General features: G+C 37.6%; 1 protein-coding gene across 1 annotated transcript in view; it reads left to right on the plus strand.

Moving 5' to 3' along the window:
- The window catches only part of FRMPD4 (FERM and PDZ domain containing 4), a 301,877-nt gene that overhangs the window by 226,956 nt on the left and 57,942 nt on the right, over nt 1-16,979 (plus strand). The window contains 2 exon segments of the mRNA XM_066176819.1: nt 7,867-8,027; nt 10,142-10,244. Of these exon segments, the coding sequence (XP_066032916.1) occupies nt 7,867-8,027; nt 10,142-10,244 (264 nt within the window).

Below are 16,979 nucleotides of genomic sequence, written 5' to 3' on the forward strand. Positions count from 1 at the left end.
TGCTGCTTCTCCTCCCTTGTTCTTTTTATAACATTTCAGTTGGACAAATTGTCCATGTTGAGTTGGAGATGGCAGCTCCTTTTACTCGCTGGATGGGAAATGCTGGCAGCCCTCAGTACAGGTCTCTGCTGTTTGTTGCAGACTTGGGCCAGGCAGGGCTTACAGATTGCTCTTAATGGGGTTAGGGTGAAATCTCTAAAGCAGGATGAATAGGAATTGTTTATTCTGCTTTCCAGAGGACACTTTCAGCCCAAATGGATTTATTGTGTATTTGCAGATTGGGTTTTTTTGTTCCTTTTATATTTCTGTAGTTGCAACAGGGTTTATTGATGCATGTGAAAGGAATAACATAACACTACATTTCAGATCACCTTTTAGGGCCTTAAAGTAGTTCACTGTCCTAAACACAGTAGCTCAGATCACTTTAAGAAAAATGCTTTCTGTCAGGATAAAACCTAGGTTTTATCAAATCAAGTTATCAAATCCTAACTTAATAAGAAATTCCTGCTCTGAAGGAAAGTCAGTAATTCTGATTTCTAGCAGAAGCATCCTGCACACTTTCCTTCTTGAAGGAGCTGGGCCAGGCAGGTGGCCAAACATCCTGCCTCCCTGTGCTATACTACCAGCCCACATGCAAGAGTTGACCTGTGAAGGCTCCTTTCATAAAGAAAATACCAATGACTTTGTGGCATTGTAAATCTCTTTTCCAGGAAAAGGCAAGGACCAGTTAGCAGTCAAACCAGTCAATGTTAACCATTTGCCATTTCTGCTGTCTAGCTGTCTCCCACATTTTGGGTTACCCCGTGTCTGCACAGCTCCAGCCCAGGGCTTGCCCTGGAATTTCTTGTGGGAGGCAGTTCATCCACAGTTTCATGCATGCAGTCTTGTATATATGAGTATTTTGGGAGCTTCCTTTGGCTATGAAAGCCTGCTCAAGAATGGGCCCCTGAATCTTTGTTTGCTTACGGGCTTTGAAACCAAGAGTATTTCTGCTGAACCTGGTGTCATCCACATGGGAAAGGTTTACTTGGACAGAAACTGAGAGCAGAAGTGCCATTCAGCAGTGTTTAGGAGCATAATTATGTGTTAGGGGGGTGGGCTGTTCTTATGCATTGTGTGCCACATGTGCATGGCTGCAGGTCAGACTTACTCATCATTGGCACACCCATGTTGGCTGCACATTTTGGGCAGTGAGTCAATCAGAGGCTGGCATCATGCCTCAACTTCCATGGGAGGCAATTCCAGCATTCAGGTGGCCCTTTCTCCACCAGTTTTCATTGGGATGTTTCTGTGCAGTTTCTGCTATTTGGCTTGTGCCTGTAAAGTCCCATCCCAGTACAGAAGGTAGGAAATCAAATGTTCGTCATGAAGAGAGCTTTTGAAATGTTTATGGCTATCGTGAGAGAAAAATAGTTTCAAGACAGAATCTCTCTAGCAGTGTGTAGATACAATACTCAAAGCAAACAACTGCTAGTTGGCAGTTGGGGCTTGAGGCTTATTTCCTCGTATTTGTGGGATTCAACTTTAGAAGGGTTTTTTTTTCTTCCTAATATATAACATTCATATATAGAATAAGGCAGAATGCAGAAGCATTCATATTTTACACATGTAATAATATGAATGCTAACTGTCATTGTGAATTATATTTTCAGTGTGTTTTCCTCAGTGCCTGACTAAAGTTGAGCATAAATCTTTCTAGCCCTCTAAATTTGTGTCATGTCAGTTTTATTCAGTGCAATTTTGGTTCACTTTGCCTTGCTTTAGATTGCAGATCATGCCCAGCAGTGGAAGAGTGGATTATGAATTTTTTTACTGTCAGATTTCCCTGTATCCAATTTTATAAAAAAAGCTGTCACCAGTTTCTTCTGAAACCAGCAAACCTTTTTCTTTCTAATTACATTTTTACCATATGCTCATCCAGATGGCATGTGCCAAACATTTTCTAGGGTGTTATAAAATGACCTGACTTTGGAGGATTTAACTGTTGATGAAGCCTTAAAAAAAAAAAAAAAATTGACACTGGGGCAAAAAAAAGTAGTCCTAGAAAGAAATAAATAAAAAATTCTGATAAATATCCCCAGCTGCATTTTGTGGCTGTGATACTGAATTCTTGGTATATACACCTGCACAAAAACAGTGAAAATGTAGGGAATGTTTTCTTGAAGTGTTAAAAGTTGACTCCTTTTTTCACCACCAAAAATAAAATTTTTGTCTGTTGAATATGTCTAAAAAAATTCTAGAGCTTTGATCGAATCTCTGGCTTCCTGCAAAATGGAGCAAAAAAGACTTTTTCAAGGCACCAGATTCTCTGTAGGAGCAGCAGTTTTACTGAGCAATGTAATAACTACTTGTGCACTTTTTTCTTGAAATATCATTTTCAAGGCAGTTGATGCATGATTTTGACACTTGCGTCCTAGTTCTTAATAATTCTTGGGGGATTTCTTAGAGAAAATAAATTAACTTGGGATATACTAAGAGGTTCCAGGAAGAAAGGAAGGAAGGAAATTATTTTTCATATTTAGCTACTAGTTAAGCTAAATTAACGAAGATCAGGTTTTCATTTTCTGGAGAGTTTGCATATTTCTTCATCTGTATGACAGTTCTCTTTTAACTGTCATTGTTGTTTTGGTAATCTTTCCAGATTATCAGGCAGGAAACTATAGAATACCCTCATGTTGTTATCAGTTTCCATAAAACTGTCTCAAGTCTCAAGCCATTTTACTTAATGCTAATTCCTGAAGACTAGTGATTGAATGAGAATTAAATTTACTTCCTTGTGTTGCTACAATAGGTTTTCCCACTGCCAGGAAATTTGGAGTGCAGAGCCCAAGACTCTGAATAAGAGTATGAAGAGGTAGTTTTGGGGCAGGATGGGCAGAGACTCATGGCAGGGGCTCAGATAGACAATTGTAAATGAAAGTTTGTTCAGTGTCCTTAACCTGCACAGATATTGTTGAAAATCACAACAGCAATCAACAAAGCAGATTCTCCACCTCCTCCAAGTTAATGAGACAGGATTTTAACAGTGCTTAACAATTTGAAGTGGTTTTGTTATTTCTGAATTAAACTTTTGGTAAAAAGTCCTTATCTCCATCCTCCTTGCCCACTTCCACTCATCAGTTTATGAGTGGTTTGACATTTCCACAGACTCTTCTCTGTCATTGACCAAGTTTTCACCTGCTGTGTCTCAAGTGAAAAGGTCTATTTTGTAGGTAAATCAATTTGTATAGCAGAGATACTGTAACTATTAAAATACTAAGGATCAAACACCCCAAAATTGCAAGCTGGTGTTAACCTGTGAAGTAATTGAAACAAATTGTAATAGGGGAATATGAAATGAGACACCTGAAAGCAGCATGTCTCCATCCTGTCAAAATATAATGCAACAGCCAATTGATAACAGCCATTTTAGAGTTTGTGGGTGTGCAGTTGTATACAACTCACTTTGAGGTATCACTTTTTCTGCTTTCTTTTTGGAAGTCTTTGCAGAATGGAGCTAAAGTTGTTCAGTTGCCTTTGTTTCTTATTTCTAAAATGTTGTTTATCATAACCAGGATCACTGGGTTCATGCCATAGTTTTCAGTTTCTTAGACGAGTTATAGCTCTCAGCATTTTCCTGTAGAAATGCAAACTCCATTTTTTGTCAAAGAAACCTTTTGACATGTCAAAAAGCAAAGGCTAAAAAAGCATTGTACTCTTGATACTTTGCTTTTAATTACTAGTAAGCATTATTAAATCAAGCTCTGAATTGCAGTCTTTGTTTATATATATTCCTTGGATTTTTCGACCTGTGATTTAAATAAGGACAATGCTAGGAAGGTTTCCATTGAAAATATTACCAAGTTAATAATTTTGAAGCTAATTATGTGAAGATTCAAAGTGTCCGTCTTAAACCACACCTCTGACTAAGCCAACCATGAATTTGGATATGCACACATTAAGTTAGGCTCCTCATAATATCCTGGGCTTCTGAATTGTGTTTGCAGGTGCTAGCTGCTGTGATGCAGCTGATCAGTGCTCCCCAGGGTGTTTTTCTTTCCAAATTTTCTTCCTCTTTTGCTCACTGTAGGTCCCTTTGTGGGTAAGAGTGCACATGAATTTTATGCCATCCAGCAACATCTCTATTCTGCTCTGTGTGCTGGTGCATGCACGCTCAGATGCCTTCTCTCACATATCCCCTGTTACCTTCTCTTTTGACTAGAGCAGTTGCCACAGAGTTTTTGAGAGTAAGTGCTTATGATTGCACTTCTGCTATGATTTTCCATAGCTGGTATTTTATCTCTCAGAAGAGTCTAGTATACACAATCTCAGCTCAAGAAATTGTCTAAGAATTATTCTCCTTCGTATGGCAGCAATATCCCACTACTGACAACATGAGTGCATCAGGGAAGATGGCCTTTTGTAAAGCAGGGACTAATCTCAGCTGTTGAAAATGGGAGGAAATAAGTGTCTCTCTTTGAAAAGGCAATCTAAGGGCAGCTTGAGTTTGTGTACATGGAAAGAGCACTTCGTATTTAAAATTTCAGGCTTTTTCTTTTTCTCCCATTTTTCCTTGAGAAAAGTAAATCTTTAGGTACTATGTAAGAACTGTATCTAAATGTATCTAAATACATTTTTTATGGTCTTTGAAACAAATAGTAAGTTTGTAGTGTTGCAGTTATTCTTCTAAGATCTTTCACAGTGTAAGGGATGTTCTGGGTAGGGTTCCCCAAAGCAGCTTGAGTCCAAGCTTATAGATTCTGAATTAGAACTCATAACATAGTTTTTCTGCAGAAGTCAATATTTTTCATAGCTGAGGTGGAGATCAAAAACATCCAATTAAGGCAAAACTCAAATTAGTCTTGAACTGTGGTACCACAACTGGCATCTCAATAATGAACTAACCACAGGAGGAAGCTGGTTTGTCAATGTACCATCACAAAAAGCTATGAGAATTCATCTAATCTCTTCTGGGATCATATTTATACATCTTGCTGCTCTCTTGAAATACACCCCCGACGCACTGAATGGCACAAGAATATCCAATGCAGCAAGCTGTGGAAGTGTGAGCTGCAGAGTCTTTTTAGCTGATGTATTTCAAGGTGGATAACCTTAAAAATCAATAGTGTCTGCCGCGCCACTCAGAATCATGATGGACTGCTCCACGCTGATCCTCTCGCTTAGGCTTTGAATAACTGATGCTGTGCTGCTCTGTAAAACCTCAACACCAGCCAAGGCAAAGCCTGGGCCATCCAGAAACAGATCTGCTCTTTTAAGCGAATCTCTGTTTGCTCTTAGAATTTGTTATGTGAAGTGCAGATGTTGATTGGGGGTTTTGGGGGTTGTTTTGGGTTTTTTTCTTTTTAAAAAAGACTACATAAGTGCTGGAAGACAGAGTAAATACAATGACAGGAAAGTAGTTTTCAAAGGCTCAAGCAGTATTTTCACATTGCTTGTAAATATGGCATTTTCTCTTTGTAGACAGAAGACGTTTTCCATTTGGGCTTGTAGTGCCCCAGTTACAAAAACGGAAACAACTGTTAGGAAAAAATGATTAAATAGATTATCTTGACTTTGTGGAAAGGTAACTTTGTGGGGTTGTCATCTAAGAGAGGTAAAAAATGCAGAGTTTTGTCTTCTCTACCAAAACAAAGCTCTCAAGTTGAAATAGATTTTTTTTTTTAGATACCAGTGACACCTCAGAAATTGTCTCATTAGAAAAGTGTAATGTTTGATTATCTAGAAGCACAAACGTAAACAGGAATTTGTGGAGAGGAGGTGCCTGGGAGGTTTTGAAGATAGATTTCTTAAAGGATCTGCATATAATTCTCTCGGTTTTCTAAGAGTTCACTGGAAAAAAAATTAGAAAGTTATCTAAAATAAACTGAAAAAAGCTGGAGGAACAGGGGGGAGGAGGAGGAAGAGAATGAAGTATCCGATGTGATGCTCTAACTAGTAAAAAATAAATACTTTCTTTGCTGACCTCACTTTATGCTTATGTTAAGAGAGCACAGATATATTCTCTTGCTCTCTTATTTTTTGCAAGGAAGTAGCTTCTGCTGCCTCTGATCATATGCATGAAAAGACAGCATGTTACTCTTAGGCAGACTGAATCTAGTGATAGTGATAGAAAGCTTCTTTGAAGAAAAGCCCTAGAAAAATCCAGTAACAGAAATAGACTCCCACTGAGAGTTTACTGAGATTTTACTGCTCTTCTGTGTATCAGTAATGAAGCAGACCATGGGGAGGAAAGTAAATTGATGTCATGCCCAAGGTGTATGTGTTGGGGAAAGATCAGAGAAGTTTTTGCATGTCATTGATGCTGAAAATAGATCTCTGAATGATACCTTTCTCCTTACGGACTGCCCAGTTTGGAGTTCTTCAGGGAATTGTATTTGCAGATGGAAAAGGGACAGGTGGTGAGAGCAACAATGCTGTTTTCACGGTATGTCCCTTAACTCTCATGTTATAACATATTACATGTAAAATTATCAAAGACACATGAAAATTACTTGACTTCCATATTGTAATTAATTATGAGGACACCAATGGATGATATTGCCTAGTGCTGTAGGGGTATCTGCTGCTCTGATGTGCATTTCAAAGTTCCTAGGTTAGGCACCTGGTTGTTACCTTTCTCAGAGCCTGTGTCCTCTCTGCGGGTGGGGCTGGGACTTGGCTCCCTCCATTTACAGTCTACTGCATTTTTCTACCATGAGCTAGATTAATTCAGCACTTGCCGACTTACAGTCTCTTGAAAGTAAGAAAAAGAGTTAACTCTTGGTCAGGCAACTTAAATATTATCTGAAGTTTCTCAGGACTGCAATAAGTTGATGCCATGAGCTGAAATCTGTCTTTGTACTGTGCTGAGCAGATATTGCTTGTTGCCTGCAGTAGTAGTTTGGTTTCCTGAGGCATATGAGTTCAATGGATGGTGTTTGAGGTGTGACACTGGAGTGGTCTGTTTGTCTGTCTCATTGGCACTGGGAATTGGTAGCTGTGATTCAGTAGGGACTCCAGGCATTGGGTGGAAAATGGAAAGTATACTTTTCTTCTGTCTGTGTACAGCATCAATCATGTTTCAGTGTTTATTAGCACTAATTTAAAATCTTTATGCTTTTAAACTATTACCTATTTTATGGATATGTGATGTTGGATAGCTTTCATCCTTTCTATTTTCTGCTTGAAAACTCAAGATCTTTCCCTCCAGCCATGAGAATTTTTTCTTCTAAGTACAATAAATAGGCTTTGTCATAACATCATAGAAGAAAGTAAAATATTTTATTAATTCCACATAAATATAATTTCTTGATATCTTTTTTGTTTGTTTGTGCCCTGAAACATTTTGAAGTGATTTCAGATAGTTTATCCAAGTAGCAAATACAGAGCTGTTACGGGTGCCTTAGGGAGAGAATTCAGCTCAGAAACTTGCTTAACATAATAGATCCCCAAATTAAAATATATTTCTTGTTTTTAAACCAGCTAACAGACTCTAATTGTTGTGGTTTATGTTATGAGTAGATCGCTACTATTATTTATTCTTTCTAAAAATTGAAGGATGAAAAATTAAAGCATAGATGACAAAGGCTTTATTGTCGGGTTATTTTTCTTTCATATGTGGGATATAATTAAATGTGTGCTGTCAAAAAGAGGCCTTTTTAAAGCCTGATAATATTGATTACTATTTGAGACCTGCCAGCAGTATTATTACTTAATGCATAAGAAAATCTAATAAAAAATTATTAAGTTGGTGTTTTAGTTCCTCTAGTGAGAACGTTTCAGATATTCATCTCATATCGTTGCACAAATTGCTTGGCTCAAGTAGATACCACAAAATCATGTTTTAATGATTTTTTTCCTTTTTCCATCTTTTATTTTTTTTCACAGTCACATGACACAATCAGCCACATTTGAAGACCCTCGAATAGAGAGCTGCCAAATAACCCCTCCAACCCCTCGGAAAGTGGAAATGAGGAGGGATCCTGTGCTAGGATTTGGGTTTGTGGCTGGTAGTGAAAAGCCAGTTGTTGTACGCTCAGTAACACCAGGTATGTCTTCCCCACCTGACCTCAGAAGAAAACTTTGATTTAGCCTACTAAGATGAAATGCAGCGACAAATTTGAGAATTGCTGGAATACTCAGGCAAGCAAAGAAATCGCAGATACTAGATATGATTTGAAGCCTAGTCTTACCCAGCGGTTTCCTTCCTCACATTCATTTTTGAACATTACATAACTGTGTTGGCAAAAAGCCAGTTTGGAGTTATTGCTCTGAGCCATTACTACAGTTTGCCTGAAAAAAGTTAACCCATTTCATTCAAGGAAAGAAGGTCTTCTCCCTGGTATCTTTATATTGGTTTGCTGTCACCTTCATTACCATTGAATCAGCTTTTTCAAGAGGTATGTTGAGTTCTGAGATTAAAACTTGCATAATTTTCATTCTTACCATCACCTTCCCAAGGAAAGAGAGGTTTCTAAAACCAGTATTTCTTTCTGAAGAAGAGGATGCTATTGCTGGCTTTTTTTTTCTTTAATGAATGCATCTGTATAACTATATGGTTAAAAGCCAGGTCAAAAGGTATCCCTAAATATCTTACCTGCAGTGAAAATTAGTGAGGTTTTTGATATTTTTGAAGTTATGAGAGACCAGACCTGGGATAATCCATCTCCCAGATAAGAGGCTCCTGTTCTCTATGCTTAAAAGTTCAGTTGTTACGTAAAAGTGCAGCCAAGGGCAGGGATTTGACTTTGCTCTTGTTCAATATGTTCTCCAGAACCCCCACAGAGAGCAGAGGAGAGGCAAAATCGACTTTGTGAAGTTCTGATGTCATTTACCCTCATGTGTGCATTGATTACATTTGTATTGCTTTCACATGAAGTGAGCAGTGTTACTAATATTTGAACCAGATCCAGACAGCTCATTTCTCTCAACTTGGCATTATTAATGTAGTTGTATGTTAAAATTTGGAAAACGTGTTTAATATGTTCTGTTCCAAGTGAATAGGAGGAAAAATGAGCTCAGGACAACATTTTCCTACATGGATTTGTATCCATTTATGGGGGATATGGAAGTGGAGTAAAGTTTTGAAATCAAACAGAGGAAAGCATCAGCATTAGTTCAGTTGTTGAATGAATTGGTTTTGATGCTGAAACATTTTCTTTTAAGACTTTATCTTCATAGTTGTAATATTATTCTTTTTTATGTATCATCATTGCAGAGTGTAAAGACAAAGACTAGAGAGGATAGATCTTTACACTAGGAACTGTGATGTCACATCATCTGGGCATGTAATTGTGCTGAGAAACAAAGTCATACATGCATTTTATAAAGTACAATGCACTCAATGGCATTTCAGCAGTGTAGAATCCAAACCACATAGATATATACATGACTGATTGTCTATTCAGGCTGATGCTAAATATTCATATCTAACTGAAAGTGGCAATGCTTTTGGATGTACTCGTGTTCATCAAGTGGTAGGAACCCAGCAGAAAAGAGATTCAAGCAGCTGGAGGTATAAAAACTTACTGTCTCCAAATGAAGAAAGCAGGTTTGTTTTGCCTAGAAGAGAAAAGTCATAGCAGAGACCTGTGAATGACACTCAGATATGTAAGTGATGTTTCATAGGAAAGAGGAGTAAGATGTTCCCTGGTGTTACTTTGCCTGGGACAGGAAACAATGTGTTGCATCCTGGAAGATCTGGTATATTTACCATGGGAAAAGACTTCCTGATCTTAACAGTAGATAAACAGGATCATTTGTTCACAGGAAAAGAAATCCTTCTCAGGGTGATCTTACAAAATATCAGACGAACATTGATCAAGGATGATTAAAATATAGTTGATCACACATTAAAGAGTGCCTTAGTCCACAGCCTATGGGTCCTTTTGGCCCTTCAGAAAACTGAGCCCTTAGTTTAGGTGGTTATATACAGGTTTAGAACTTGAGGAACTTCGGTAGACGGTGCTAAACCACAGGATTGCAAGATTTTCCTGGAGAGGGAGTACTGGTAACGTCAGAAATAGTGTTAGTGTAAAAATGTTATTAGCTGAAGAAAAAACACGCTTGTAGTATGTGAACAACAATGTGTCTGTGCTTTTACAATCGTCTGCTAACCTGTGCTCTTTTTTTGTTTGTTTTTTTCTTCTTCATTTGTCTGCAGGCGGCCCCTCTGAAGGAAAGCTTATACCAGGGGATCAAATCATAATGATTAATGATGAGCCAGTCAGCACTGCTCCAAGGGAGAGAGTCATCGACCTTGTCAGGTAGTTGATGTCCTGTCACTTAAACTACGATCCCAGTGACTTATTGCCTTGTGCACTCATTCAGTAGTACAGCAAGTCTTGCCTTCTCATGGCTGAGAAAAGAGAAAATAATGTTGCTTTAGTCATAATGAAGAATGATGAATTATTTTAGTATTGAAATGGAGCATCCTCTTAAAATGTCATCTGGGTACCTGGAAAAGTATAAAAACATCCAGGAGTAGCTCCAAAGTACTTGGGTGAAAAGGAAAAGTATTCTCCTGGTGTTTATTTTTGGCATGGATTTGGTATGAATTGTTGAAAAGATGATTCCTGGAGCATGGAAGCTCCACTCACTGTTGCATTACTGTTCATTTTTCACATGAAGAAAGTTAAGTCTGGTTTGTCTTATGTGAAGAATAAAGAAAAATTGGTAGGATGATTTTTGAGAGTGAATAATTGCATGTAAATATGTAGATAAGCTCAAAAAGTGTTCAGGTGGAATGCAGATAGGTGAGTTTGTGTGAAAGAAGCAGGCAGGAAAGAGAGAAAAAGGCAGAAAACAAGACAAAAATGTGGCTGGGGATAATACAGGAAAGGAGAAAAATCAGTATTTGTAACGGGATGTAGAAGGAAAGGAAGAACAGTAACTGACAAATGCTAAGGATGTAGAAGAAGATTTATTGTGATTCATATAATAAACTTTGCTTTTGGAGTAACAAGAAATGTTAGTGCATTGCACAGAAAAATGGCAAGTAACTAAAAAAATAAAATTAATCATTTAATATCCAGTAGCCTGGTTGCTGTACACCAGTTTTGTTTCTGTATTCTCCTTCCCATTGGTGTAAACTCTGAATTGGTGGGTCTTGTTGATTCCTGAGAGATGCTCAGGTTTTACTGATACAGGTACCTATCCTCAAAACTTATAGCTAGCAGTGTTTTCGGTGTTACATGTGTGATTTTGAAAGGTCACATTTGTTTACAGAAATTTGGGCAGGAAGTGCCCAAATTGTACTCCTCCTGCAAACGGGTGCTCATTTGCTGAGGATTCAGCTGAAAGAAAACTTTCAAAGATGATGCAGCAATGTGGACAGCCTTCATTTATGTTAGGTGGTTAAACAAAATATGTTTTCAGATTTTTTTCAAAAAAGGTTAACCTGCAAGTCAACTACCTAAAATTTGCTAAGAGCTTCTTGTGATGAGTAGACTCCATAAACAAAAGAACTGTCCTGCTCCTAATAAAGTTCTGTCTTGTGCTCTGTGTTGACCACTGATATAAGCCTCAAAAATGAGTCTTATACTCATTTTTGATGTCTTTGTTTCTCAATAAAGCAATAATACTTTCTTTGTTCTTTCCCTGGTTCTTTGATATTAAGCAAAGTTAGGTTCTCTATCTTGTTTTCTGCTTCTTGCAATATGTAGTAATAATAGCAAGGATAACAGACTGATTAGACGTGAGACAAACTGAATTTATTGTATGGTTGATTCTCTGTCTGCCTTCAAATGAGAAACTCAATCAGAATGTCACTCTTCCCATTTACATTGACTACATAGGTAGTGTCAAATTAAGTGTTGTTTCATTCCAGAGAAAGCTTTAGGCTTTTCTTACACTGTAGTTCTACCCCTGCTCTCAAAATCTATCTGCTGTTGGGATTTTGACAGAGACTCATTCTTTGATGAAATTTGGAGTGAAATATATTGTGGTTGTATGTTACAGCATTTGAAAATAAGAAGTTTCTTTTCATGCCAGTGGGGATGCCTGCTATGATTAGACATTGTCAATGTGCAGTCCTGACACCACAGCAGAAGCAAGTCTTTACATCAATGAAATAGTGAATCCCTTCTGTATAATTGAAGGTTTTCATATGGGTTAGATACATCTGCAACTTTTCAATGCATCAGCATTTTTCAATGTGCCTGAGAGAAGTTTTGAAATCTTGTTTTACTGGAGGTAGCAGCGTCTCAGTGGCCAGCAGTGAGGGTGTTTTAAATACATAGGTTTATGCTGTGGGTATAATCACAAAATCATAGAACTGAGAGATTTCTGGAGGTCATCCCGTCTAACCTCTTGCTCCAGGCCAGGTAGTGTCATAGTTAGATGTTCCTGCTCAGCACTTGCCAAATCAAGTCATCAATATCTCCAAATATGGTGATTTCTCAACCACACTGGTAAAGTGTTTCAGTTCTTGATTGGTGGCCTTTCAAAAAAACATGAGCCAACTTCTTTATTAGCCTTAGATGCATCCCATCTAGGCCCATGGACTTGTGAGTGTCACTCTTACCTAAGCAATCCCTAATTCAGCCTTTGTCTGTCTCAGTTCTATAAATTCTGTCACTGTGCTCGTGGAACAGAGTGGCAGATCTTGCCACTAAATGCGAAAGCCAAGAAAGCATTGAGCATCTGAGCTTCAGATGCTCAGTATGATGCTTCAGATGTTCAGTATCCTTCATCAGGTTACCCACTCAATTTAGCAGTAAGTTTGTATTTCCCTTGGCTTTCACTGCTAATGTAGTTGTAGAGACCCTTCTTATCCTTCATCCACCCTGAATAAGTTTCAGTGCCAGCTGAGCTTTTCAAACCCCATCCCTGCCTGGCCAGGTACAGCTTCTCTGTTTCTCCTGGGTAACCTGTCTCCATTTCCATCTCTGATCTCTCACAATTTTGCTCTGGGTCTTGTTCGGGCTTTCCCTGTGGAGCCACACTGGTGTCCTGCGTTGCCTCCCTGCTTCCTTTCAGGTTGGAATGGACCATTCTGGCACCTGGAGGAGGCTCTCTGTGAAGATCACCCAGGTCTGCTGGGCTCTGGCCTTTCAGAGCTGCATCCCAAAAGACCCTGCTTGCCAGTGCCCTGAACAAGCTGTAGTCTGATTTTAGACTGGACTCCTCTTCCTCTTTTTCAGGATCCCCTTCAGGATCTTAAACTGTACTATCTTGTGGTCACTGCAGCACATTAATGAGAAACTGATATTCCAATCCTATTTTTTTCTGTGATTATATATTTCTTGCTGATTAGGTATAACGAGGTATATTTTATATTCATGTGAAATTCAGAGACTATTTTTATGCAGCTTTCCCCCAAAGCTTTTTGTAAAGTCAACAAACAATTTGTTATTATAATTGCAGAGAGTGTGTAAAAAATTAATCTACTTTCAAAACACTGATATGAAGATCATAGCATGCTAAACAGAAAAAACCCAAATTGCATAAGTAAAGAAAAAGGCAGATTTCACAACCAGGTGAGCATCAAACTTCACCAGGATTAGGAAAGCCCAAAACTTCCAAGAAACATAAACATAAATGTTAGCTGCTAAGTCAACTTGAATTTTTAATGAAACACAATATTTAATTGTTTTCCAAGAAAACATTGTCAGAACATTAACTTACAAAGAGTTATGAGCTTGAAGGAAAAGAAAATGGAAAAGGCAATTTCTGCTTTCTTAAAAAAAATTCAAAATGTCCACCAAAAAGTGTAACTGAAAAATATCAAATCTTTTTTGTTAGGAAAAAAGCATATCCCTAAGCAATAAATTAGCTTTATGTCTAAATTTGCCACAAAATAAATCAGAATGATTTCTTTTAGATTTCTTTTTCTTCAGTCCTTTTCCTATCAGCTCCTAACTGTTACTCCTACAGTATTAGAAATAGACTGATCTTTCAAGAAGGTCTCTTTTGAATAATGATTTTACTACAGGAAAATGCAAGAAGTTAAATGCAATGCATAATACAGAAATTTTCCAATTGGCTTTTCATTGCATTGTAATATTTTAATTATGTGTGGGCTTTTTAAGCATTCATTACTGAAAATAATTTTCCTTAAGTAGAAAACTGTTGTACCCACTTCTGCTGACTCCAGGGGGTACTGAGCAGGAGGAATCTGGTGAGAGATTTTGGGTTGTTTTTTAAGAATTGAGGGACACCCTTGTATCCTAGGAAGTGTCAGATCTCGAGATTATCAGGACTATTCATTATAAATAGCCCCTGTGGGTCGTTCTGATTCATTGAATTCTTTTGGCTCTCCTTTACTGGCAACACTTAATTAGTGTTCAAGTTGTCCTTTGAAAGGCAGGGTTACAGAAATATGAATCCAGTGTGGTTTGCAGACAAAATCCATTTGGCCTCATTATTTCTGGGTGCTGTTCAATGGCTTTTGCACCATATTATGTTCTCCTGAGCTATTTCTAGCACAAACTCAGAAGTCATGTTTATGGTTTCCCTTATGGAGAGGTCAGTTTTATGAATGTCACTTGTGGTTGTGGTCAAGATGAATTCCATTCAATGCAGACAGTCAAAGAACTTCAAAAAACAGGAATAAACAAGATTGCTTTTCTAAATGTAAGCTTCAAGTCAAAGCAAGCAGCAAGAGAACAGAATACAAAGGATGTATTTGAAGTGCAGTCAGTTCAAAATTTATCAGGAGCTATTTATGTTGGTTTTATTTTGCTGCTGATACAGATTCTGTGAGTTAAAGCTTTTCACACATACTTAACACTAAGTACTTTGAGATTAAAGTCATGGTGCAATGGAGCAATTTTTTCCTTATATAAAGGTGAGCTACAATGCAACACTGACATGTTAGAAGGTATATTAATGTACGGTATCAATTAATTGGTTGCTCAAAGGTGCATGTATCTCATTATCATTGGTTAATGTTACATTTGAGTCTTTTAAAGAATCATCTTAACCAGCCCTTTTTTTTTTTTTGAAACAAAGAAAAACATCTAGGAAATTATTTGCCTTATTAGCTGAATTTCAATGACTTGTTTATCTCAGATTGCACCAAGTAGGCAGTAGTCTACAAGGATCCCAACTTATGTAAACTGTCTTTCTATTTAGCAAGGTATTTTACTGAAATTTTAAGTGACACACAAGTGTACTGCTTACTCCATAAACCAAACAGTGAATATGGCATGGTAGTGGTACTTTGTTCACACTATAATTAAAATAGTTACCCAGGCAGCCATCCAGGAGAAACTGGCATCTGAAGAGGGTGATCCATCTGAGATACTTGTTTTGGAAAAGCTATCCTGTTGCAGAAAGTTTCATTATACATTGACTGAAGAAGAAATCTTTTTTAGAGTAGAAACCTGACTTCTGGATTGCTAAATTAGGCTAGATTAGTCCATTCCTTGCAACTGTAACATCAGTAAATCAGTATTTGATGTCCTGTGAAATTCCACTAAAAGACTTAAATTGCAAAGCAAGAAATGTAAAAAGTGAAATTCATTAAAGACTTTTATTTCTTGTTGGCTCTATTTTCTATTTAAGAGAAATGACTCAAAAAATTCTCTGAAATAACTCTTTCTTTGGCAAGTTAATGTCACAGCAGGTTTTCATCAAGAGGATCTAGAGGATTCTTTCAATTCTTTAGTAGAATTTATGGTTTAATCATGTATTGCCATAAGACTGGAGAGAATGAACCTTCCAGGATTTAACGCTGCATGTTGCATTTTAAGTGCTAACATGAATTTAATCAATGCTGACCCTCCTTACCATCATTGTGAAATGGATGAGGATTCTGTCACTCCCGTTTGACTCTGTGTATGTCAGGGAACCACTTTTCCTACTCTGCATTCTCAGAGCTAAATGCAAGTGTAAAAGGGAGCTCAGTGACTGTGCCTGTCATCATCATCATCATCATCATCTCACAGCAGCTGAAAATGCCACTTTTCAAATGTTTCTGGATCTAGTTTAGACAGTTTCTTATATTGGATGAAGTCATTTTGGTGGACTTACTATTTAAGATACTCTTTCTTCATCAACATCATAGAGAAAAAAAAATCAAGCATATTAAGCTATTATCTATGATACTGCTTAGCAACCATGAACCTTGAAAACTGCTTTTTCTGAAAAACCAGCCATGCAGACATTTTAATTTGAAGGTACTCCATTATACTCTCAGTTCAGTACATAAATCCAGAGGCTGTACCCACTTTGTGTCAGGCCCTGATTGATGATTTGCTAATGTTTTAAATTTTAGACACATAATGGTGAACAAAGGGACAAAATGTTGGACCAAGTGGTCTATAAGAGTTTTACAAGTGCCATCAATGGAGATAAGCCTTCTGTCAGGGCATTTAATTATTAGCTGATCAGCTAGCCCATGCAGGGAGCTCAGAGTCAGGATATTAGAAGTCAGTTCCTCTCTGTCTTGAGGGGTGTTGTTAGATATGTATCTTCTACATTTTGAGGTGTTTCTGCAACATAATACAGAGATAACTGGATCATACTTCAAATTAGCTCTGAATCTGTGACAGCACACATTTAATATTATCTCACTTATATTCTTTTTTTGGCTGTTGTGGTGCTTCTTGTTCTTGAACTAACATATTGAAGACTAATTCAGGTTTCTCCAGATTTTAATTACTAATCTGCAATAACATTTCAGAAATGTCCATCCACCTTTTCAAAGGCCTGTGGGAGCTGAAAGCTGTATAGAGGTATTACTAGTTATTGTTAAAATCAATACCAACTATGGATATTGTTCTCTTTTAAATCCATCGTATCTCTGAAAGTATGCAGTGTCACATCCTTACTTATTCTTAGGAGAAAGTTGACTGACATGGTTTAGAAAGGTTTGGCCTTGATAATTCTGACGTTCTGAACGCTGTGATCTTAATTTGTTGTGTAAACTTAATTTTCTTTTCGTGTTAACCATGCTGAATGGTCCCCAGATCTGGGAAGTGTAGGCCCTTTTTTGAAATTTCAAGGCTTGATGTGTCATCTGTTTGAAATGTTGTGTCATCATCCCACTCTGTTCT

Source organism: Chamaea fasciata, unplaced genomic scaffold (genome assembly GCF_029207755.1).
Source record: "Chamaea fasciata isolate MVZ Bird 193981 ecotype frontalis unplaced genomic scaffold, bChaFas1.0.hap1 SCAF_2, whole genome shotgun sequence".
Lineage (NCBI taxonomy): Eukaryota > Metazoa > Chordata > Aves > Passeriformes > Sylviidae > Chamaea > Chamaea fasciata.